This window comes from Delphinus delphis, chromosome X (genome assembly GCF_949987515.2).
Source record: "Delphinus delphis chromosome X, mDelDel1.2, whole genome shotgun sequence".
In the NCBI taxonomy this organism is placed as follows: Eukaryota; Metazoa; Chordata; class Mammalia; order Artiodactyla; family Delphinidae; genus Delphinus; species Delphinus delphis.
Window position 1 is genome coordinate 37,731,870 of NC_082704.1, and position 26,583 is coordinate 37,758,452.

The 26,583-nt window shown below is 36.0% G+C and overlaps 1 protein-coding gene across 1 annotated transcript in view; it reads right to left on the reverse strand.

Moving 5' to 3' along the window:
- IL1RAPL2 (interleukin 1 receptor accessory protein like 2) overlaps nt 1-26,583 on the reverse strand; it is a 689,119-nt gene that overhangs the window by 266,896 nt on the left and 395,640 nt on the right. Inside the window, exon 5 of the mRNA XM_060002166.1 lies at nt 12,851-12,925. Coding sequence (XP_059858149.1) covers nt 12,851-12,925 — 75 coding nt within the window. The remainder of the gene's footprint in view (nt 1-12,850; nt 12,926-26,583) is intronic.

Consider the following 26,583-nt stretch of genomic DNA (forward strand, 5'->3'; position numbering starts at 1 on the left):
TTCAGAAACCTCTGAGTTTTTCCTCCAGATCTCTTGCCTGGCCCTTATTTTGTGTTGAGTCTGATCTACGGTTGTCCACCATAACAGTGTAGGAGATAATTAGGGTAAGGATGGGAAGGAAAGTGGGAAAATTTCGGGTGTTCTCTAATTAACAGCAGCACATGTGCCTATTAACAAAACCATATATTTATATAACACTCCTGATATCTCTATGTGATTTCTGAAAAAAAAAAACCTATTTCTAAAGAAGCAAAAGATCTTCCAAAGCTTAAGCCAGATCTGTACAAATGGAGTGTATAAAATAATTAAGGGACTTATTTAAATGATGCAAAGCCACACTTCCACCTCAATTCTGAAGACACTTAAAAGTCATTTATGTGTGAACCAGCCAGGTGATATTTCCCTCAATTTTCTACAAGTTTACCTATAATATAAAATCCACTTTTATTTACATAAAATAAGCTATTTGAGTTGGAAGGGGTGTCTAAATTATTCTTTTTTCCCCCCTGTTCATGTTGGATGTTAAGACATAGTCAAAAGAGGTAGCTTTATTTTTTCCCTTTCCAGATATTTAAAAAGCATACACTATCCACTTGTTAAAATGGGTTAGAGGACAGAACTGCTGAAAAGAATTATAAAGCTGATGGTATTGATATTAATAAAGACAAAACATGCTATTAGGGAATAGTGTCCTTAGTTGACACATATTCCTAATAAGTTCCAAAAGTAGAGAGTTTCTGGGCTCCCCTGGTGGCACAGTGGTTGAGAGTCTGCCTGCCGATGTAGAGAAGACGGTGTTCGTGTCCCGGTCCGGGAAGATCCCACATGCCGCGAAGCGGCTGGGCCCGTGAGCCATGGCCGCTGAGCCTGCGCGTCCGGAGCCTGTGCTCCGCACGGGAGAGGCCATAACAGTGAGAGGCCCGCGTACTGCAAAAAAAAAAAAAAAAAGTTAGGAAACTCTCCACTTTTTTTTTTTTTTTTTTTTTTTTGCAGTACACTGGCCTCTCACTGCTGTGGCCTCTCCCATTGCGGAGCACAGGCTCCGGACGCGCAGGCTCAGCGGCCATGGCTCACGGGCCCAGCCGCTTCGCGGCATGTGGGATCTTCCCGGACCGGGACACAAACCCGTCTTCTCTACATCGGCAGGCAGACTCTCAACCACTGCGCCACAGGGGAAGCCCCCTAACGTATTTTTTAGTCTCTAATCTATCCCTCCTATTATTGAGTGACACAGATGAATTTCTTGGTATTTGTTCAGATGATGAAGCATACATGCAGCTTCCTGGTCACTTAAGTGTACATCCCTTTGGAAAGTTTTTCCATACTGCCTTGTGTTTCATAGCCTGTTTTCAGGTATGCCTGCAGGTTCTGAATTAGTTTGCCATTTGAAAATGTGTTTTGGCATGCGTTACAAAGGTCAATAACTCAAAATAATTTCTCTTACTCATTCCTATTCTCCCACTGAATTAATTCACACAGGATACTCTTTTAACTTATAGGATCACTCGACTTCTGTCCAAAATCCATTTTAAAATGGGAACAGAACTAAGCCCCCAATGCAAAGAGACTGAGTAAACAACAGTACTAACATTAATGGACATTATGGGTAAGTGTTAAGAGTGTCAACTTACTTAGGCCTCACTATTTATAAACTGCTTACTAACTTGGGTAAGTTATATGACCTCTCTGAGCCAAATTTTCTCATTTTAAAAATGATCCATAGACATTTCTCCAAAGATATACAAATGGCAAATAAACACGCAAAAAAGATACTTAACATAATTAACCATTACAGAAGTGTAAATCAAAACCAAAATGAGATACCACTAAATACCTACTAGGATAACTATTATCAAAAGAATGGAAAAGAACAAGTGTTGGTGAGGATGTGAATAAATTGGAATGCTTGTGTATTTCTACTGAGAATGTAAAATGGTGTAGTTGCTTTGGGAAAAATCTGGTAGTTCCTTAAAAGTTTAAATATAGAGTAACCAGTGATCCAACAGTTCTATTCCTAGGTAGAAATGATAACCCAAGAGAAATGATAACATATATCCATACAAAAATGTGTACACTAACATTTATAGAAGCATTCTTTATAATAGCCAAAGAGTAGAAACAATAAAAATGTCCTTAAATTGATATATGGATAAATAATATGTGGTATATCCATACAATGGAATATTATTTGGCAGTTAAAAAGGGGTGAAGTACTTATATAAGCTACAACATGTTTGAACCTTGAGCACAATATACTAAGTATAAGAAGCCAATCACAAAAGACCACATGTTGTATGATTTCATTTATATTAAATGTCCAGAATAGGCAAATTTATAGACAAAGAAAATTGATTAGTGGTTGCGTAGAGATGGTGGTGGGGGTGAAGGTGCGGGACTGAGAAGTGACTGCTAATGGGTTTGGAGTTTCTTTTGGGGATGTTGAAATGTTCTGAAATTGATTGTGGTGAGGGTTGCCCAATTTTGAATATATTAGGAATAATTGAAATGTATGATTTAAGTAGATCAGTTGTATGGTGTATGAATAATATCTTAATGATTCTCTTAAAAATGGGACAAATAGTTGCATCCATTCCACAAAGTCATTGGGAGGATTAAATGAGATAGCTCATATAAAGTATTAATATAGTGTCAGTATGCGGTAAGCAAGCAATAAATGATAGCTCTACTATCATTACTGCTACTACTACTACCACTGCAACAACTACTACTGGCAATAAAAACTAGTAGTAGTAGTAGAGCTATTATTAAATAATCATACTAAATATTATTATAACAATAATAATTATTACTAGTAGAGCTATTGCTAAATAATTACTATTTCACATGTAGTTATAATACATATAATACAATTATTATTGTTGTTGTTATTATTATTAAAATGTCTCTATTGGCCTGATAGCTTTTTTGAGGATATAATTTTGGGCCTAGATAAAGTTACCATACTCAGTATGCTGCAATAAAAATAACGCAAACTTTGGAGTCAGACAAATCTGATCGAAATCCCATTTTTACCACTTACTAAATATGTAACCTCAGGAAAATTATTTCATCTGTCTGAGGCCAAGTTTCCTCATCTGCAAAATGGTTCAACAGTACCTACTACTACTTTGGGCTCTTGTGAGGAATAAATAAGACAGTGTATGTACACATGCCTATTGCAGTGTCTATACATAGTAAATTCTCAAATTTTGCTTTGATATGTATAAAATCATTGTATTGGCATTAGTGAAAGTGTGATGAAACACCCTCAAGCTTATATTAATTATCTCAATGAGCCATAAACTTCAGCAATGCCCCCAAATAGCAATATATGGAATAGAGGTCTGGTCAACAATCATGTTATTCCTAAGATGTTCATAATTAACTCATTACATTACAGATAAATCTTAAGTGTTAACTTTTTTCTTTTCATTGTCAAGTGCCTGAAAACAAGTATGATTTTTTTTTACATCTTTTTTGGAGTATAATTGCTTTACAATGGTGTGTTAGTTTCTGCTTTATAACAAAGTGAATCAGTTATACATATACATATGTTCCTAAATCTCTTCCCTCTTGCGTCTCCCTCCCTCCCCCCCTCCCTATCCCACCCCTCCAGGCGGTCACAAAGCACTGAGCTGATCGCCCTGTGCTATTAAGTTATACAAACTTAGACAAAGTAAGTAAACCAGATTCAATCTCAAGCATTAATATGGCAGCCAACTCTTAGGGAAAAGGCTTGGCTCAGAATTTCCAAAGCTGTAAATAATGCACACGTTGTACAATCTGGGGAATAGAATAGTTTGCAGTTTGGTGTAGCCCAACATGTAGCTTGTACATGTTATCCTGCAAAAAATAGATCTTTTGGAAACAGCTCACTAACCCTAGAATATCTACAAGGGACAGTGAATGCTGCCATGAACCAGCTCCAATTATGTGTGCCAAGAATGCTGAGTGAACTCATGATACCCTTCTTCTTCCTCTCCAAAGTCTTCACTTATTCAAGATTAAATTAAGTGAAGGTTTTAAGGAGTTATTTGAAGTTAAAAGCATAGGAGGGGTATACAAAAACAAAAATAATTAAATAAATCCCTTGCTACCACCATTATATACACGACACATACATGATTCGAGCTTATGGAATAATCATGTATTGCTATTTATATTGATATTAATTATGGCTTGACACTTTAGCTCAATTTGTTGGTGACCTGCTTTGGATTATTTGTTCTATGACAACTTTAGAAATAGTTGGCTAATTTTGCTAAACTGAAGAGACTCAGGGATATCATAAGTTTCCATTTTTAGTATTTACCATATTGAAGAAATGGTAGATAATTTATTATTATAAAAGGTTATACCTTGGCAATTTTTAATTATTTTCACATAAATTTAATACTTGGATTGAGGTTACAGAGATTTGTCATTATATTGAGTGAAAGTCAAAGAGTATAGAACTGTTAATTTATGAGGTCTTGCCACAAAAATGTCACTCTCCCTTTTCCCATCTCTGTTTTGGCCGTTATCTCTGTTTTGGCCGTTATCATATTGCATTGTAATTCTGCTTACACATCTCTCTTCCCCACTAGACTGAGAAACACCTTAAGGCCAAGGCCCTCATTTTGTTAACCTCTATATCCCCAGGTTCTAACACAGTGTTTGGCATCAACTAAGAATGCAAAAAATGTTTTTATGTATACTGAGTTTAAAAATAAGATTGATTTGGCTAAACAGCTAATTTCCTAAATTAGGGTTCAATTAGTTATTTTTTTGCCTTGTAGTCCTGAGTATTGCATTAAATATTATATTTTCCCTTATTCTCTTGTAGTATACAGTGGTCTCTTAGGGGACCTAATATAATTTTAAGTAGAAACTGATGGTGACATTGATTTCTGATGAAGATTAAAACTCCTTATACACACAGAGAGAGTTTTTGAGCCAGTAGCACATAACACAGTCATTAAGTATGAATTTAAACAGTCTATAAAAATAAAACCAATTCTGAATGAGAATAGAAGAGAAATAAAGAGACTCTTTCATACTGGATCAGATTCATCTGGTATTCAATTAGCTTGGAACTATTCCACTGATCTGAGTTTTTCTTATATGACTGAGGCCCACAGGCCTCCTTTTTGACTCTTTAACACAGAAAAAGAAAATAAACAGTGTTTATATTTATTTTTTCTATACCCTGAGGTTTATTATCAAAACAATAGTCTTTGCTTAATTTTTAGAACCAACATAGGAAACAGCACTAGCGAGTTGCAATTTACTAATTTACATACTTTAGCAAATATCTTATGGTCGTCATGAGCATAATGATCCAAGGTTATCCACAAGAATTATTTTCATTTAAAATCCTCAGGGTAATGTAAATAATCATATTAACAATTAGTGAGTAAACACTTTTACTCAACATGAAGTTGATGTTCAGCATCTGAGGCGCCTAGTACTTTTTTGCTTCTACACCAGGGACCAGTAAGCTGCAACCCCGGGGACACAGCGGGCCCAACTTCTGTTTTGGTATGGTCCACATGCTATGATTTTTACATTTTTCAAATATTTGCAAACAAATTGAAGGAAGAATAATATTTCATGACATATGAAAATTATGTATGTAACATTGAAATCCTAGTTCTCATAAATAAAGTTTTATGAGGACTCAGTCATGCTCATATAAATATCTGTGCTACTTTCACACTACATGATACTTATAGTGAAGAACATATAGCACACAAAGCCTAAAATATTTACTATCTAGGCTTTTACAAAAAGTTTGAAGACACTTATTCTAAATCCACCTTTGGTAATCCATTTACATTTGCCTGAAATTGCTTTCACTTGCCACAATCCTCAAAACTATTCTATTTTTTTTACATCTTTATTGGAGTATAATTCCTTTACAGTGTTGTGTTAGTTTCTGCTGTAAAACAAAGTGAATCAGCTATATGTATACGTATATTCCCATATCCCCTCCCTCTTGAGCCTCCCTATCCCACCCCTCTATGTGGTCACAAAGCATGGAGATGATCTCCCTGTGCAATGTAGCTGCTTCCCACTAGCTATCTATTTTACATTCGGCAGTGTATATATGTCAATGCTACTCTCTCACTTCGTCACAGCTTCTCCTCCCCACCCCGTGTCCTCAAGTCCATTGTATACGTCTGTGTCTTTATTCCTGTCCTGCTCCTAGGTCCATCAAAAGCTTTTTTTTTTATTCCATATATATGTGTTAGCATACTGTATTTGTTTTTCTCTTTCTGACTTACTTCACTCTGTATGACAGACTCTAGGTCCATCCACCTCACTACAAATAACTCAATTTTTTTTTTACATCTTTATTGGAGTATAATTGCTTTACAATGGTGTGTTAGTTTCTGCTTTGTAACAAAGTGAATCAGTTATACATATACATATGTTCCCATATCTCTTCCCTCTTGCGTCTCCCTCCCTCCCACCCTCCCTATCCCACCCCTCTAGGTGGTCACAAAGCACCAAGCTGATCTCCCTGTGCTATGCAGCTGCTTCCCACTAGCTACCTACCTTACGTTTGGTAGTGTATATATGTCCATGCCTCTCTCTCACTCAATTTTGTTGCTTTTTATGGCTGAGTAATATTCCATTGTATATATGTGACACATCTTCTTTATCCATTCATCTGTTGATGGACACGTAGGTTGCTTCCATGTCCTGGCTATTGTAGATAGTGCTGCAATGAATATTGTGGTACATGTCTCCTTCGGAATTATGGTTTTCTCAGGGTATATGTCCACTAGTGGGATTGCTGGGCCATATGGTAGTTCTATTTTGAGTTTTTTTAAGGAACTTCCATACTCTTCTCCATAGTGGCTGTATCAATTTACATTCCCACCAGCAGTGCAAGAGGGTTCCCTTTTCTCCACGCCCTCTCCAGCATTTATTGTTAGTAGATTTTCTGATGATAGCCATTCTGACCAGCGTGAGCTGATATCTCATTGTAGTTTTGATTTGCATTTCTCTAAAGATTAGTGATGTTGATCATCCTTTCATGTGTTTGTTGGCAATCTGTATATCTTCTGTGGAGAAATGTCTATTTAGGTCTTCCACCCATTTTTGGATTGTGTTGTTTGTTTTTTTGATATTGAACTGCGTTAGCTGTTTGTATATTTTGGAGAATAATTCTCTGTCAGTTGCTTCATTTGCAAATATTTTCTCCCATTCTGAGGGTTGTCTTTCCCTCTTGTTTATATTTTTGTTCGCTGTGCAAAAGCTTTTAAGGTTCATTAGGTCCCATTTGTTTATTTTTGTTTTTATTTCCATTTCTCTAGGAGGTGGATAAAAAGGATCTTGCTGTGATTTATGTCATAGTGTGTTCTGCCTATGTTTTCCTCTAAGAGTTTTATAGTGTCTGGCCTTACATTTAGATCTTTAATCCATTTTGAGTTTATTTTTGTGTATGGTGTTAGGAAGTTTTCTAATTTCATTCTTTTACATGTAGCTGTCCAATTTTCCCAGCACCACATATTAAAGAGGCTGTCTTTTCTCCATTGTACATTCTTGCCTCCTTTGTCAAAGATAAGGTGACCATATGTGTGTGGGTTTATCTTTGGGCTTCCTATCCTGTCCCACTGATGTGTATTTCTGTTTTTGCACCAGTACCATACCATCTTGATGACTGTAGATTTGTAATACAGTCTGAAGTCAGGGAGCCTGATTCCTCCAGCTCCGTTTTTCTTTCTCAAGATTGCTTTGGCTATTCAGGGTCCTTTATGTTTCCATACAAATTGTAAAATTATTTGGTCTAGTTCTGTGAAAAATGCCCCTAATAGTTTAATAGGGATTGCACTGAATCTGAAGATTGCTTTGGGTAGTATAGTCATTTTCACAATGTTGATTCTTCCAATCCAAGAACGTGGTATATCTCTCCATCTGTTTGTATCATTGATTTCTTTCATCAGTGTCTTATAGTTTTCTGCATACAGGTCTTTTGTCTCCTTAGGTAGGTTGATTCCTAGTTATTTTATTATTTTTGTTGCAATGATAAATGGGAATGTTTCCTTAATTTCTCTTTCATATTTTGCATCATTAGTGAATAGGAATGCAAGAGATTTCTGTGCATTAGTTCTGTATCCTGCTATTTTACCAAATTCATTGTTTAGCTCTAGTAGTTTTCTGGTAGCATCTTTAGGATTCTCTATGTATAGTATCATGTCTCCTGCAAACAGTGAGAGCTTTACCTCTCCTTTTCTGGTTTGCATTCCTTTTATTTCTTTTTCTTCTCTGATTACTGTGGCTAAAACTTCCAAAACTATGTTGAATAATAGTGATGAGAGTGGACAACCTGGTCTTGTTCCTGATCTTAGAGGAAATGGTTTCAGTTTTTCACCATTGAGAACAATGTTGGTTGTGGGTTTGTCATATATGGCCTTTATTATGTTGAGGTAAGTTCCCTCTATGCCTACTTTCTGGAGGGTTTTTATCAAAAATGGGTGTTGAATTTTGTCAAAAGCTTTTTCTGCATCTCTTGAGAAGATCATATGGTTTTTCTCCTTCAATTTGTTAATATGGCTTATCACGTTTATTGATTTGCATATATTGAAGAGTCCTTGCATTCCTGGGATAAGCCCCACTTGATCATGCTGTATGATCCTTTTAATGTGCTATTCGATTCTGTTTGCTAGTATTTTTTTGAGGGGTTTTGCATCTATGTTCGTCAGTTGTATTGACCTGTAGTTTTCTTTCTTTGTGGTTTTGGTATTAGGATGATGGTGGCCTTGTAGAATGAGTTTGGGAGTGTTCCTCCCTCTGTTATATTTTGGAAGAGTTTGTGAAGGATAGGTGTTAGTTCTTCTCTAAGTGTTTGATAGAATTCGCCTGTGAAGCCATGTGGCCCTGGGCTTTTGTTTGTTGGAAGATTTTTAATCACAGTTTCAATTTCAGTGCTTGTGTTTGGTCTGTTCATGTTTTCTATTTCTTCCTGGTATATTTATTTTATGCATAACACTGACTGGTAGTTTAAGTCTTAGGAACTCCCAGGAAAATAGTTATCATCATCAATGAGAGGAACAGGGCACATTTCCTAATTCACCGTTAACTGAAATGAAATGTCAGATCTCAAATCTTTTCACCCACATTTGTTCATAGCTTTTTCAAAGTTTCTAGGTGTCTGTAACAGTTTGTAAAGCATGCGTTTGTGTTCTATAAAAGAAACAGTAACCAAAAGAGGGTCTACCTAGCATCAATACATTTCAAGTGGGGCAGATATCACTATGATGCTTTAATAATTTTGTATTAAAGTACAATATAAATTAATATACTGTGATGCAGTGTTATTTTTTCTACTTTCAGAGGGAGAAAATAAATGGAAGGTAATAAGGCCAAACTGGATTTGTGTGTGTGTTTTATACATTGCTTTTATCTTTATATTTCATACATTACCACAGGCAGCTTTAGCTGAATAGACTTGCTTTGTGAGAGCAGTAATTTTAATATTATTTTGTTAAGAACATGTTTATCATCTCAACATATATAGTTATTTGTTAAGATTAATCTTCTTTCAGCATTATAGTGTGAACAAAATTTAGCAACAACCAAACTGTCATCACTATGTCAGCAAAAATATGTAAATTTCTATAACCTTGTGGATGAGTAATGGATTACACTATAGGAGAGAGAAAGTCAAGATGTTTATTTTCCTCTAGAGACACAACAAAATATCTGTACTGATGCCAACTCCATGCACTAAAAAGTGTTCATCTGGACTGAAAATTTTCATTTACTGGATTGCCTTTACAAATGTGCAGAACTGTTAACTGAGTGCAGCCCTCAAACAAACACATAAATAATAATTCTAGATCATGCTTTCTAAAACTATCTTGAAGCTGATACTCAAATATTTCCTACAATATTTCTAACTTTGCATAAAATGCCTGCATGAGACTCTTGTTCATGGGTAAAGTGGACTTCAAAATGTTCTAGAGAAAATTAATTAATGTTTGTTCCAGGTATCTATTGTTTAACCAACTATACCTAGCTTAGTGACTAGTGATAACCATTTTTTTTGGTTGATTATGACTTTTTGGGTCAGAAATCTAAGAAGAGTTCAGCTCAGTAGTTTATCTCTGAACTACATGGCATAGGTCAGGGCATCTGGGACTGGAGGATCCACTTCCAATATGGGTTCATACACTCACATGTCTGGTGCCTTGGTGTTTTATTGGCCTTTCTTTCTCCACATGGCATCTCAACCTCTAGGGTCTCTACATGTGTCTTGAGTTTCTCACAGCATGGTAGTTTCAGACCAGACCAAGAGATCCAAAGAGAAGTTACAAGATTCCTTTTGACCCAACCTCCAACATCTCAGAATATCATTTCTGCCATACTCTATTGGTCAAGTATATCCTAGGCCAACCAGATTCAAGGGGAGGGGGATGAGAAACTATGTTTAGATGGTAGGAATAGGTGAAAATCTGGGGCTAACTTTAATCCACTACAATGCTATCCCAAATTTTCAAATATTGGGATTTGACAAAACTGAACTTGGTAATGTGCTTAGCCATTTAGATTGGATTGTTGTATTTTGGGTAGTTCTAATTTTAGTTCTAGTTTAAGGATATGTAAAACTGCATGTGCTAGGTAAACTTTAAAAAATGAAGGAAAATAATTTCTAGAAGTTTTGAGATCTTAGCTAATTCTAAAAGTTTTCAAGATATAGACAGGGATGTCCAATCACCACAGTTATCTTTCTCTAGCTCATTTTTATGCCTAGGGTTTCTAAGCCCTCATCATTCTGACTGCAGAGCCCCCACCAACACTGAAGAGCTCTCTGGCATTTATAGTGCTTCTAACATCACCTTACTATTGAGGCATGAGTAAATTACAAAATGATTTCCAGTTGTGAATAAACAGTACTAAATAAATCTGTGGAAAAGTTAAAAATCACTTAAAATTAACCAGTCATGTGCTCCTTGAAATGCCAAAGATCTTGTTTAAGTGATTTTGTTTTTCTTTCTCTGAATTACATGGTCGATTTAGCATCTTGGAGAAACAGCCTTTCTGGAATGAAAAATGGGCAGGTCTCCATTTTTCTGTCAATAAAGTTGTTTCCAAATTGTGTAACAAACTAAAAACTGAAAAGTTCAGCCTTGCATCTAATGTAAATTGGAGGCAAATTACTTTAATGATTTTACAGGGTGGTGTTGGTGAATTATTTTGGTATACATACCTGTGTTGGAATACATATTTATAAAAAGTACACATCTTAGAGATGTCCTGAATACAACAGACAAGTGTGACACCCAGTGAATCTGAATGAAATTTACTTCCTACAAGGGTCTCCCTCCTTCCTTTAGAGCAACACTCCTCAAACTTTTCTGTTGAAGTTTGCTTAATGGCAGAGGAGAATGAAGAAGTATCCCCCTAGGGGCCACAAACACAAAATTTAGTCATGTTTTAATTGAAATAGTTGTGTGAATTTTGCTTGCTACTCTTTAGTTTATGTTTTCATATAGAAATAACTTATTCACTTGAATCTTCAACAAATGATACAAGATCATCTTATGGCTTCATGTAACCCCTGGCAAACCAGAGTACCCTTGAGGTATTTTATATCAGTGTGGATGGAAAGATGTGAGTATATAAAACTTACTGAAGGAGTGTGTCTGCACATCTAGATTTGGCTTTAACAAAATATGATGACTCTGCAAAATAATATACAAGTGGTGGGGAGAGAGCCATAGTCTAATCTTCAACATTATCAACAAAATATTCACCATCCCACTCTTAATAACATGTTTATTATTTTCTTTTTGTTTTAAAATACTTAACTCTGGTACTCATACTGCTAGGCTGCATTAACTATAATGTGTTATATTTCATTCTTAAAAAATGAACAAGCTCTTAGGAATGTAATTTTCTCTCACCTATTTTTAAGATAGAAATAAGTCTCTAACAATCCAAGTTGGATTGGAAAGATCAAAAGTTGAGTCAAAAACTTCCGAAGTGACTGAAATATTGGGGCCAATTCATCTTCCCTAGCTATATAATTGGTAGGTACCACTGGTCACATATTTCAATGTCATATGCCCAAAGTACGACTAATATGTTACCAGCATATTTACCCAGTTCTCTTGTTTAGAATTGAAGAAATTATTAGAACTGAAGAATAGAATAAAACCCAAGATAGATGAAAGCTCACAGATGTTAAAGAATATAGTTTAGAGTAAAGGCCGTGATTTGAAAGAGACCCTAGCAAGCCTCTGAATTTCAAGCTTAAATTTCTTGAAACATAAGGTTTAGTGGCAGGAGGCTCAACACCTTGTGACTTTGAATCTGTAAAAAGGCACTAGCACCCATGAATCAACTTGTTATATTTTCCTACTCCAGATGATTCATAAATATTTAGGATCTCAACCTAAAAATACGTTTTAAATAGCCCTGGATTGTGCCATTGGAAATAATATTATCAGATCGTTTTAAAGTCTGTACTGAGGGGCTCTTTTATTTTAAAAAAGGGCTTGTTCTCCAGGAGTTAGTGCTCTCTAAATAAAAATTTGGGACTGACAAGCATGAAAAGTTTTCTGTACCAATCACCAATTCACGACACCCAGGAATCTATCAATCACAGATTTAAAAAGCTCTGTCCTACAGCACACTTAATACCCAGTGTAACCACTTAGTATTACCATTCCTTGATGCAATACAAACTCATTTCCTTAAACTGCTATTGCAATGAACTCCAGGGTTATAAATGAGCAGACACAAATTGATTTGCATGTAATAACAGTAGCAATAAACTTTTCCTGGTTCATGCAATTTTCCCCATCTGTTAACAGAGAGGAAGTTTAGGACCTATTATTCCCAGAAGGAGACTTACCCAGCTGGACATCTATAACACTTGGCTGATTCTCCATGGGGAACAATGGCTTGGGAGGTTTGTCTGTGAGTAAAGCTAGAAGAGAAAATGAAAGAAGGTAATGGAAAAATTGAGATAAATTACAGGATGAGAAAGATTCTATCGTGTATGATATTTAAAGTTTGTAGACTTGACAGTACGTAAACATTTATTAGACAGTGTTCCTACTTGAGCTGTTACTCTATCCATACAATCTCCACTTCCCAACACATTTAGAGCACCATTGATTCACTGTGAATATGCCACTTTGACAGCTACACTTTCCAACAAGATCAAACGAATGGTCTATTTTGAGTGGTTTTATAAGCTTGTGAGTGTAAAGAAATACAGATTTTAAGAGTATAATCATATAAATATTAAATCTTCATACCCACTTTGTGGTACTAAATATTCTTAATGAAATATAACCCTAATGGACATTTATGGTGGACTGAACCTTCTATACCTCTGAATCATCCCTCACTCCCCACCTCAATCTCTAAAACAATATGATAAAACACTGGTACCTTCATTAGGATAAATGATCAAAAATACTGATTGAGCATCTTTTGTCCACTAAGTCTTATGCTAAGTGCTAAGGGAAAAGAAGTAAAATCTTTATCTTTGTCTTCAATATATAATCTAGGACTATGAACACAGAATTAGCACATGAAAGTAAAGAGATGAACAAAGAATACAATTTAGTAAAAATAAAATTGTAGCATTTCATCTCTAAGGCTATATGTGGTAAAGGAATGGAGAAAGGAGAGGTCAGTATTTGTTGTCAGGGTCGGGCAAAGTTTTATGAAGGAAATGAGTCTCCACACAGACCTCAAGGAATGGAGAAGATTTGGAAAGGCAGAGTAAGGAAAAAGAAATGCAAGAAAAATTAATAACACAAATCGAGGAATAGAGGTAGAACTTAGAGAGGCACCTAGAAGAAAGAAATGTCAGGACTTGGCACACACAGACATAAAATGCTTTATGACAAACCTTATATGAAGCTATTATTTATACCCTGAGTTCCTTTTACTTGTTCCCGTATTTATGCCTTACTTCAACTATCCAACTAGACTCTTACCTATCAAAGGGAAATGTTTTATAAGTCTTTGTAATTCACAAGAGACATAGAATATAGCTGGGTATGAAAGAGATAATCATTAACCCATTGTTAATTGAGTGGTTTAGGAATTCTGTGCCGACCTGAGAGAAGTTCATCTCATATTTGCAAAGATATTTAGAAGAGAAAGAGAGAAACAAAAGTTGATCACATGATAGGAAAAGTTAGGGAAATATACAAATTTGGTGATATTCCCAAAATAATTGTTGATAACAAAAAATGCACCAGGAAAGAGCTTTACATAACATTAGCTTTATCTTCCTGATATCCAAACTGTTAAGGAAAAATTTTAGTGACTTGTTCTCATTTTTCCAACAAATCTTTATTGATGGCCTGTAATGCATCTTGTCCTTATGGAATTGAATGATATATTTTTCTAACTAAGCTAATTTTGGCATAATACAGGCAAACACACAAATACAATATCTATAGTCTTCATTTCTTCAATATTTCAGTTACTCTTAATAACCTTATATCAATATTTAAATATTATTTGAAATATAAAGGATATGCTTTTAAACAAAATTTAAATATTTGTATTCAAAATCCAGTCACAACAGATGTTCAGTTTTGTTGTTTGCTATCAGTTGGAATAGGAAAATATTGAGAACTACCAAAATATCCAGCAGTAAGAGGTTGGTTAAATAATATTATGTTACTTCCATATAATGATATATTACAATACATCTACTTAAAAGAATTAGGTAAATCTGTACGTCTATTATGAAATATCTCCAAGATATATTATTCAATGAAAAAGCAATGTTCCAAACAGTGTGCACAGTATACTATCCTTTGTGTAAAAAATATACATGTGTGTGTGTGTGCACGCACACGTGCCGTGCATATATATATTTGTACAAGTGTGGAATATTTCTGAATGGATACATGTGAAACTCATAACAGTGATTTCCTTTGAGGAGATGAGCTAGGTGATTGGGGAATAGTGGTGGGTAAGGTTGGGTTAGGGAGGTACTGGCCAGCAGAGGAAGATTTAATTTTCACTGTATACCTGTTATACATTTTGAACAACATTCATATACTGTGTATTCAAAACATGAATAAAAATTTTAAAATTCCAGCCACCTACATTTTATTTATAAAAGAATTATTTTGGTTACTTGGCATAATTATTGTCAATTTGCCTTACACATCCAGATTATTGACACTTAGATTGCTGGAAACTGTTCTTAGTATTATTTTCAAATATGTCTTGCCTGCAAATGTATTAATTGGGATGTGGTAGGTGGGAAGTAACTGTAGGTAATGTATTTAATGCTCAAAGGTGAATATCTTGTTTTACTTTCATCAGGATATGAATCTGGAGTCATTGTTGCCCCCCATCCTTACCTCCTGCCATGGACTATGGATATACTTACTCTGATTTTATTATTGTTAAATGTCAATTACTAAAATTTATTAATATTAATGATAATTTTAAGTGCCTTACATTTACAGGTGGTTCATAATTTTTAAGGTGCTTTCAGATACATTAGTTCATGTGATCTACACAATGACCTTGGAAGGTAAGGAAGATAGTTACAATTATGGCCACCTTAGAGATGAAGCTAAATGAAGCTTGCATTGTCTCATTTGGTGCCCCCTTGTCACCAAACGCCCCTATATGCAGAATGGATAGGAAGATAGATATAAGTTGTAGGCAGAACAGGTAAAAATGCTCAGTACTGAATCAATGGTTTTAGCCTCTTTGACTACAAACTAATTAAGCTAAGTTTCCCAGGCCAGTGGGAGCGGCTTTGTGGCAAACAGTCAGCTGAAACACAGTTTCTGTAGAACATTCCATGCACATACATTTTTTTCCCTAAACTCATGAATGAAAGGAGATGAACTTACACTTATCCTAATGCATCCCAGTGGGATGTATGGGCGTGGAACCTCATTAAATTCCAATATCATGTCTAGGCCTGGGAATTGCCAAGAAGTGCAAAACATTTGTGATGATAAAGCAGGAACTGCAGCAGTTCATCTGGATCCTGACCACCAGCCCAGAGACAAATCTATCAGCGCATAGCATAATTATAGCATTTGCAGATTAGCTAGAGCACATGCTGCCATGAGTAGGCAAGCTCATTTCATTTTTCTTCTTTTTAAAAAAATATCATCTGAAAATCACAGTTATTGTTTGGGAAATGAAGGGGAGAACTGTCAATACTAGACCCCATGAACAACACAGTGGGGATTTACAATTTTATTAGAAAACTTATCCTGGACCCCTAGAGGGATTAACTGGGGTCTGAGCTAGTCTTTCAATTTTCTGCTCAAGCTTCATGCTTTGATTGAAAGAATGGGAGCAAGGGATGCAGTTTGGTACTAACATTTCAGTCCACAATTCCTCCCTGCGTTTCCCTCTGTAGCCGCTTATGTTTAATTATCCTTAACTATAATTGCTCTACTGAGTATACCATGGTATTAGTCTTAATGTGCTAGTGAAGCTATGACTGTTACTGCCTGCTTCTTCCCAAAGCTAGGTTTTATATGTTCAACACTAACTTTCCTGAGAATGTCCAAATTAGCTCTTTCTTTTCTATTGCAGGCAAAGGTGTGTCTACCTATATAACCAGATCAATTAATTTGGCTGAAATGATTGGTAAATTTCTATGAACTTAGTATAAGAAATCAGTAGAATTAACTGTTTGAATAAATCAATTTATGTGACTATATTGCCTAAGTGTTACATACAGTTATTACAAGTTTCATCGTCCTCTTTTGTTGATTTGTCTCTTTAATTAGACTTGCTAGCAAGCCAAGTGGAAGGGAATAGAAGGACAGCTTGATGCAAAGGACACTAAGTGTACGAACCCAGTAGGATCACAAAGTAGCTATTTAATTTCTAGGAATGAAGACATTATGAAATGTGTATGTTAAGGTCAATGAAATGGATCTCTCCAAATCCATTCAATGTATCAGCACTGAAATCACATTCCAAAATCATTATTTTCACCACAACATTTAACCATAAAAAATCTCCCAATGACCCCTACATTTACAAGAGGATAAAATCTGAACCTGTCAGGTGTAAACATAAAGGCAGTCATGATATAGCCTTAAAAAAAGCCTTCCTGTCTTCTTACCCACTCTTCTACTTTATCTGTGCTTTGTTTGGCCAAGTTACTTTCCTTATTTAGACATTGCATTAATTTCCAACTCTGCATCTTGGCTTAAACACTTTCCCTAAGCTTAGAGACAAATAATAATAGTTACCATAGTTAGCATTCATTTAGTATCTGCTGTGTGCTAGGCCCTGTTCTAAGGCATTTTATATTACATTTTACAAATAACTTTCCCAAAGTCAAGGAGCTTGTAAAAGAGGGATCTGAAATGAGTAATGTCTGATCTCACCGTGCCCACAGTGTCTAAGACCTTCCCCTTCCTTTTTGCCATCCCAAGTCCTATCTATCTTCCAAAAGTCAGTTTAAGTCCAACATCCTCCAGAAAACCTTCCCTAATAAAAGCCCAAACAAACCTTTCCTCTCTCTGAAACCCTAAAGCATTTACTATTTCTTTGAACCACTCAGTTGGTTCACAGCATACATTTCTTTGAAAACGAATTAAACTTCACCTTATATGGGTATATCTAGTCTCCCTAACTAGATTTTGAAGTTCCTAGATGACAAGAATCATGTCTCACATAACCCAACAATCAAGGTAGTGTCTGACACTGTGGAACAAATAAACACAATCTTCAAATTATTTTCCCATTGTATTCTTTCTCTAAAAATGGGTAAATGGGTGCCTCCAATAGGGTTCTTAGGTTACAAGGAAGAGAAACACACTCTTGCTAATTTAAGCAAAAAGGGAATTTATCAGAAGGATGTCTCAATGATGGACAGGATGTCTGGGGAACTAAGTTTAGATACAGGAAAGAAACCAGGCTAGGTCTAGATGTACAGGCAAAAGGGACTGCACAACAATTTCATCTTGATCCCATCATAGGACTGAATTCACTCCAACTGGTTTGTGTGTGTGTGTGTGTGTGTGTGTGTGTGTGTTTAATTTGTTTTGTCTTATTGTGTTGTAACTTGTTTTCTGTCCTTGTGTCACTTTGACCAAGATTCAAAATCCCAGGAGAGGATGAATGGATAAGTTTTTAACTCCAGCCCTAGCCAAGACTGCATGCACACACCGAGGAAAACAAGAATCTCCCTAAAGCAGGCTTTCACAACCTCAGCAATATTAATTTTCAGTGCCAGATAATTCTCTCTTGTAGGTGGCTGTCTTGTGCATTATAGGATGTTTAACAGCATCCCTGGCCTCTACCCACTAAATCTAGTAGTGCCTTCCCCCAGTTGTAAAACCCAAAAATATGTCCAGATATTGGCACATGCCCCTGGGGAGCAAAATCACCCCAGGTTGAGAACCACTGCCCTGCAGAAAACCTAGGTTCTCTGATGTTCTGAGGGAACCAAAGATCTTCAGAAAAAAGACTTGGGAATAGTCTTCACATGGGAAAAGAAAATGGAGGTCCTTACTAAACAAATTAGATCTAGGGAGAGTCAAGGATCTTGTTAATATCCTTAAAGGTTTCCTGTAATCATGAAGGGAGATTATCCAAGTCTAGCCAAAGTAGTCGACTAGTTTCAAGATTTTGTAAATTGAACACAGAATGAATCCAGAAATTGCTGAGTTCTGGAAACATCATAAGCATTATTATTTCTTGGAAAGGAATATCTCTTTCTGAAATTAACATTAGAGACTTCCTAATTCTGAATTATGAGGCACATATTTTACTAGCTACTTAGTGAATATAAAGTCCCATATACTGTGAATATTTCATTTCTAGGATTACTAAGCTGAGAATCCCCTAATTTAGGTGATCATTCAGGAAAAAATATACAATAAATATGATTATGTAATATTATCTTTAATCCTCTAAACTTATAAACCCAAACAGGATCAGTCTTAGATATAATGTGTCTCCTTTGCCCTAAGCGTCCTCGTTTTGTGTACCTTACTTCAGAGGAGTTTCTTCTCCAGCCTGCTTTTAGACACCCAGTTTTGTGTCTCTCTAATCAAAACTCGCTGCAAAGAAATCTCTGCAATTTAAACCTTAGAATGAACTTAAGGTACCTGAATCTCCTCTCCTAAGGCTAGTTGCTTTTGAAGGATTGTCTGGAAATGTGGAAGGGCAGGCTTTATTCCTTAGTAGGGGGTTAAACAGCAGGCATATAATTGGCCCCAGGACCCTTCTCTTTACTCCTGTCTTCATATTGGTGTTGGTCAACAGACAGGGTGGGCTTCAGCGGAAGTTAATGAAGACAGATACAGTTATTTTCCTCAAGATTCCAACCAGCATTATTATGAGTGATTTCTCCACTTCTTAACGTATCTTAGGAAAGAGAGCCCAGCATAGTTTAAATTTAAAAATACATCAATGTTTCACTTGTTTTCACTTCAGCCTGTTACTACCTCCATCAACTAAGCACTATAGCAATTAATTTTTTATAAATATTTTCTCCACCAAAACTCTAATATATCTACCCCATTTAAAATAGGAGGGGTTCTTATTAGTTATCCATTTTATACATATTAGTGTATATATGTCAATCCCAATCCCAACTAATAAGAACCTGCTGTGTAAAAAAAAAATTAAATTAAATTAAAATAAATAAGTAAATAAATAAATAAAACAGGAGGGGGCAGACTGACATATGTTGTCCATTAATTCCATCCAAAAAGAATATGTATTCTCTAGGTGTTCCAACTATACTAGAAAGGCTGAGATGGGGTCAGAAAAAAAAATCAAGCCAGTGATTCCAAGAGTCATTTGGAGATTTGTTTTAAACCACTGGTGGCTCAACCTTTGGATATTTAGATATGTGTCTCCCACACCTCCCTACTACTGACTAAGAATAATTTCCTTTAGTAAGTCACTATTATTGATGGTGGTGGCTCACGTTCCTCATGTGTGTATTTGAAAGATAAAATTATTGAGAACCACGGAGTCAAACAGACAGGAGGTCATATTCATAGGATTAAATTGCTTTTTAATACAAACACATTCTAGTTGAATTAAAATACTCCTACCATAATTTAAAGCCATTCCAAGTATTTGTCTTTATTTAAAACATAAAGTTAGGTATTTTCTTTGAATCAATAGGTGATCCTTTAACAGGCAGACGCTAAGCTGCCAGGGAAGTGCTGGGCAACCTACCAGGCCATTGCCCCTGCACAGCTCAGGATCTCGTTAGCAACTGCTCTGGGCAACTGGCTCAAAGATCCTGTGCTGCCTTGCAATTCAATGGATGTGTCTTGAGGGTCCTGAATGCTCAGGGGTGCTGTGAAGTTGCCCTGAGGTGCACTTTCCTCTAGATTCCGTATTTATTTCCACTAATATTTGAGTTTTGAGCAATGCATGAGCTTTGGGAAAGCTTGAGCATAAAGGCAGGGCAATTTCTTCTTGATGCCATTTAACACAGGGCTCTTCTCTGGAGAGAACAATGTTTATTCAGCACAAATCCGCCCAGACATAAAACAACTTCTTCAAACTTGAAAAGAAAACAACTTTGGGGGAAATGGAAACTTAAACAGAGGTTGTGATGGTAGTTTTGTTTTTTTTTTCTCTACACAGAACATGCTTTTTCTTCTCTTTTGCCTTTTCCCCCTCAAGAAAGATTTTTGCCTTCTCTCTTTGAAATAGTACTCTCTGGGCACTTAAATGTTGATGTCTAACACATTCCAAATGTGGTTACTATCAAATAAATTACCTGAGATAGTGTACTTCTGAATTCTACACAGAACTTGGGATATAGTTTATGCTAAAACAATGAGAGGTTACACATAGAAGATAGATCAGTTTTAATTTTTTTCAGCTTTATTGAAATATAATTGACATATAACATTGTGTAAGTTTACGGTATACAATCTGTTGATTTGACACACATATATTGCAATACAATTACCACCATATAGCTAAGTAATACCTCCATCAGGTCACATAATTATAATTTCTTTTTTGTGGTGAGAACATTTAAGGTCTACTCTCTTAGTAGCTTTCAAGTATACACAACAGTAATGTTCATTATAATCACCATGCTGTATATTAGATCCCTAGAACTTACTCATCTTCTAACAAGAAGTTTGTACTCTTTGACCAACATTGCCTTATTTTTCCCACCTTCCAGCCCCTGGTAACCACCATACCAGTCTCTGTTTCTATGAGTTCAGCTTTTTTAGATTCCATGTATAAGTGATATCATGCAGTATTTTTCTTGTCTGAATTATTCCACTTAGCACAGTGCCCTCCAGGTCCATCTATGGTGGCACAAATGGCAGGATTTCCTTCTTTCTCACAGCTAAATTGTATTCCATTGTGTATCTTTATAAGATAGATCAATTTTCAACTTGCATCAAGATCCTCATTGGCTTCTGTGGTTACTGATCTGTCAGATTCTAGAAATTTGGCCCTGATAGTTATGCTTAAGAATATAATAAGATACTCTGGGATGGATAATTTTAGAGCTAGACAGGCTCTTATTTGTCTAATTCATCTGGCTATTTTGAAAGATGAAGAAACTGAAAGGTAGAAAATGAAAGGATTTTCTGAATATCATATCACAAATTAGTGATCAAACAGAAGACTAAAACCCATGTTTCCTGAATTAAAGATCAATATCCTTGCAGCTGCACCATGGCTAACATTGACTAAGCATGCATTCCACGCCAAGCTCTTTTACATTCATTCCATCATTAAATCCTCACGACAATACATGAAGTAGGTCCTAACATTATCAACATTTGACAGATGAGACAATTGAGGCTTAGTGAGATTAAGTGACTTGCCTAAAGTCATATTGCTGATAAATACATTATGGGTCCAGGAATCAGCCTAAGTCTATTTGGCTCTTGAGTCTGAGCTCATAGACACTACACTATACAGTTACCCCTCTTCCTTGTTTTTTGATTTAAGACTTTGTTTCTTTTATTCAAAACATATCCTGTTTCCATATAAACATCTCAGAAAATACTTATTTAATTAGTGGAGTTTGGGGATGAATTGACTGAATACCTTATACTGTATCTATACAATTCTACAAGTCAAAGAGTGGGATGAAAATTCAATTTGGATTATCTGGTGTCATTCATTCTTTCAATCAGTTAACAAATGTTTATAGTTCTATTATAGAAAGTTACTGTAATAAATAGTGTATGTGTCTGTGCTGGAGTTGGGGATGTAAAGCACAAATTTGAACAATATGTGGAGTCATATAAAAAGGGTTAATCTAGTATGAGAGATAGGCATGTACAAATGGCTGACAAAAAGAGGAAATTGTCTATTTTAGTTTTTCTTGCTATTATAACAAGTTACCACAAACTTTGTGGTTTAAAACATTTATTATTATTTTATAGTTTAAGACGTCAGAATTCTGACGTGGATCTTACTGGACTAAAATTAAGGTGCTGGCAAAGCTGTGTCCTTTTCTGAGGCCCTAGGGGACAATTTATTTCCTTTCCTTTTCCAGCTTATAGAGGCTGCCCACATTCTTTGGTGCTTGGTCTTCTTCCATCTACAAAGCCAGCAATGGTATCAATAGGTTGAGTCCTTCCCACATTACATCATACCAACCTTCTCTTCTGCCTCCCTCTTCTACTTTTAACAACGCTTGTGATTCTATTGGGCTCATTTGGATAATTAAGATTAATTTCCCTATTTTATAGTCACATGATTAGCAATCGTAAATCCATTTGCAACGTTAATTTGCCTTTGCTATATAACCTAACAGATTCCTAAGAGATTAAGATGTGGGCATCTTTGGGGGGCCATTATCCTGCCTACTAAAATGCCACAACAGGTAATCAAATAAAATACAAATGGAATTTATAGAAGGATATGACTTCTTGGCTGTCATATGGAACAACAACATGCATTATTGCATGCATTGTATTTTAATGAAATAAAGTTTTATTTACTGGTCTCATTTCAGCCAAGTCAGTTTGTGAACAGGGACATAATCTTTGTTTTCAAACAGAAGTCCATCCAGACAATTAATTATTTGAGTAGATTGGGCTTGTATTGATACTTCTGTTTTCAGCTTAATGATTTATTTATTTACAAGTACTGAACTGATTAGGCATCCATAGCCTATCAATATAATGTTTTGTAATGCAAAAGAATAAGAAAAAGCAGAATATCACTTAAGCAATTTTATCCATTTGGATGTGCTTATAGTCCCTAATGAGGACTACAACTGTAGACATTAAATAAGGAATTGCTTTAGAATCAAAATTTCATGCCAAGAATAATTTTCTAATTCACAGAATAATCTTTTGGTGGACATTAAACATGATGTGATATTTAGAACTCAGGAATAAATTGTCCTCCTAAGTGGAGAACTTTTCTAACATAAAGACTGACTTTCGGGTCCAAAGTTGAAAAAAACAGCTGGTATCAATCACAGGGCATTATCCCTTTATGTCAGCTTTGCATTTCCAGAAAATTTTTCATGATCATGATTAACCCATTTGTTTGCATGAAAGCAAGTCAAATGCATGGTCATCAAAAACACTATAAATTGCAGTGTATTATTTTGACTTTGCAGATGAGGAAACTGAGGTTCAGAAAACTTAATTTACTCACCTAAGGATACCCTGCTACTAAGGGACAGAACCAGGATTTTAAATCCAATTCCCTTACTCCTATTCTGTAGTCTCCTAGTTTCATTTAATCCTCACAACATTCCTATGAGGTGAGCACTACTATAATTCCTGTTTTATTGTTGAGGAAATTAAGGTTCAGAGAGGTTGGGTAGCATAACCAGCTAGCAAAAGGGGCAGAAATGTTACCCAAATCTACAACTATCTGACATTAAAGCTGGGATCTTTCCCCCTAAAACTCTCTAGGACGAATATGTCATAGTATTTCAAATCAACTCAATCCTACTACAAATATATCTGAAAATAAAATCATTTTGCTTTCCATTTTCATCACTGAAGTCAGAACCTGGCCTTCAAAATCTTGATTGATTTCCCACATGATGGCAGCACTCTGGGAGGTTTCCAAGCTTGTTCCCTGTCTTCGTAAACACTGATGAGCACTAATGTAATTAATCAAATATAAGTTGGTGACGTATGATGTTGAAATTGATTTTCAAATGAAGCCAATTATGATTGTTCTCAGTTCCAAGGAGAAAATATAAGCTGAGTGATTTCAAGACACAATTTTTGAATGCAGAAAAATTGAAGACAAGAGAAGGAAAAACCGAATTTACAAAGCACTTTCCCTTTTCAATTATTATCTCATTAAATCCAACTGAGAGGCTAGTAGGGCAAGGATTGCTGTCTTCAGAAACTGAGATATGAAATCTCAGAAAATTTTCAAAGTAGGATCCAAGTCTCCCAAAACAGAATGCCTTGATATTTTTAATCAACCTCATAAACTTCCCCTCTAACTGTAGAACTTTAATGATAGACCCATATTTTCTGATAGGATAAGCACTTCCTCAGCTGTCAGTATCATTCATCTCCTGATATAATTTTGTCAAGAGATTGGACTCAATGCTCAGAAGGAGAATATGCATCTCTGAATAAGAAGCCTTTCATTACCATAAGGCAGGCTAATGCTATGACAGGATAGTCACTCTCTGGCACTCCACATTACAGTCTTCTTCATACTGGTTGAAATGAAGCAGCTTCCAAGTGTGGGTTAATCCACCTGAGGGTCTGCATGTACCCCCTCCCCACCCCATCATCCACTGATCTGGACTAATGCTTCACTTCGGAACATTCCAGTACAAATGAAACCCAGGTGCTCAAGGCTGCTCTGGCCTTATGCCATATTGATCTGGTGTCACTGGATATTTCTACAGCAAACACACACTTTCTCCAATAGTGTCTTTAGTCAAGAAGTGGTCAGGTCATTTGTGAGAGAACAAAAGGCTTTTCAAGGAACTTTCTTCTGTAGCGGTGGTTACCTGGGGTTATCAACCTGTTACAACACTGCAGACAGATCTTGCTGTATTAGGTGATTCAGTGTCTACTGCTCTGCTTTTAGCCTGCTAAGTTACTGATATGTCTAACCAAAACCGGGGCCTTCAGGATCTTCGTCTGAATGCTTCAGCCTGAGCCTGACAGCTGGAGCTCACTAGCATATAGCCATTTAGTCTCAGAGATCCTTAAAGAAGAAAAAAGCGCTGTCCATTTCTTGAAGAGAGAATTTTAGTTCCTGGGACAGCAAAAGCTCCTCATCCTTGCCTGTCTTATGTGTATCCAGACCTTGGAAATGTCTGTGATGTTCATCAGCACTGGGCTGATCTCACTCTAATTCAGAGCAGATGGCTGCTTATATGTTATGATTTTAAAAGGAAAGCTTCTTCCAACTTTCAAAAACATCTGCCACCCACTATCTAGGTCATAAACCCTATAATATTGCTGTTTAAAGCACAGACTCTGGGTTAAGAATACCTGAGTTTGAATCTGGATCTGCCACCTACTGTGTGACCTTGATCACGTTTCTTAATTCCTCCAGGATTCCATTTCCTTAATGAATAACTGTGGATGGTAATTGTACCCACTCTTTAGGATTGTTATGAGGATTAAATGAGATGATGCTTCTGAAGTGCAAAGTAGAGAACTGGCTCATAGTTCTCAATCAATGGTAGCAATTATTATTAATTGGCCAATTAAAGAAAACACTGAGCCGTATCTACTTCTAGGGAGAGAACCCAATGTAATGTATGACTGAGAATAGGTATGGCAATGAGAGAAAGGTTGAAAGGACAAGGGTAGGGTACTGAAGGGAAGAAGTGGGAGTAGGGTAGAGACAGAGCAACAGGATCACCAAAGCAATTTGCACTCATTTTAACAATCCCATTTTCCAATACCTTGAGCAATCACAGTACTTGTGTATAGAGATCCAGATCTAAAACTCACACGGCCAGCTTCTGCCTTGGTAAGGGGATTGGATTTTTCTTTACAAGCTTAAAAAATATCTATAATATTGTGTAGGAAATAGATGAGCTGGCAGGTGTGTTTCAATAGTATCTATGTGGATAATACACTGAACCTAAGTCAGTGATTTTACTGACTCCTCCTACCCGTGCAAAATGAAAAGGAAATTGAGCTGGTTGGTTGGAGTTTCAGGCTGATATCCATTTTGCTGCAAAACAGGTAGGCAAATTATTGGCACAATAATAGAAGCCACTTCATCAGCTTAATGAAATGTCTTCCACAGAATGGATAGACTAAAAGAAGCTCACTCTGCATGAGGTATATTTTTTAAGTCCTGGCCTGAAATTTCAGAGACCTGAGTTCTAATCCAGTCTGCTAATAATATACTGTGTGACCTTGGACAATTCAGATAACTTTTCAGTTGCTTAGTTTCCCCATCTTCAAAATGGGGATGATGATCACCCTGTATAGTTTGTATGGTTAGTATAAGGACCAAATGAAATAAAAAATATAAAAGCCCTATGCAGTTTTCAAAAAGAACTCTAAAAATATAAGCTATAAAGTGGGAAATGTCCTCCTAAACTAACAACTTCCAACAATGCATCCCAGAGATATAGCTGTCTTCTGCCATTCCTAGAAGTATCCAAGGAGGAAATCTACAGGACCAGTTTGTTTGCTTGTTCAGTGTTTT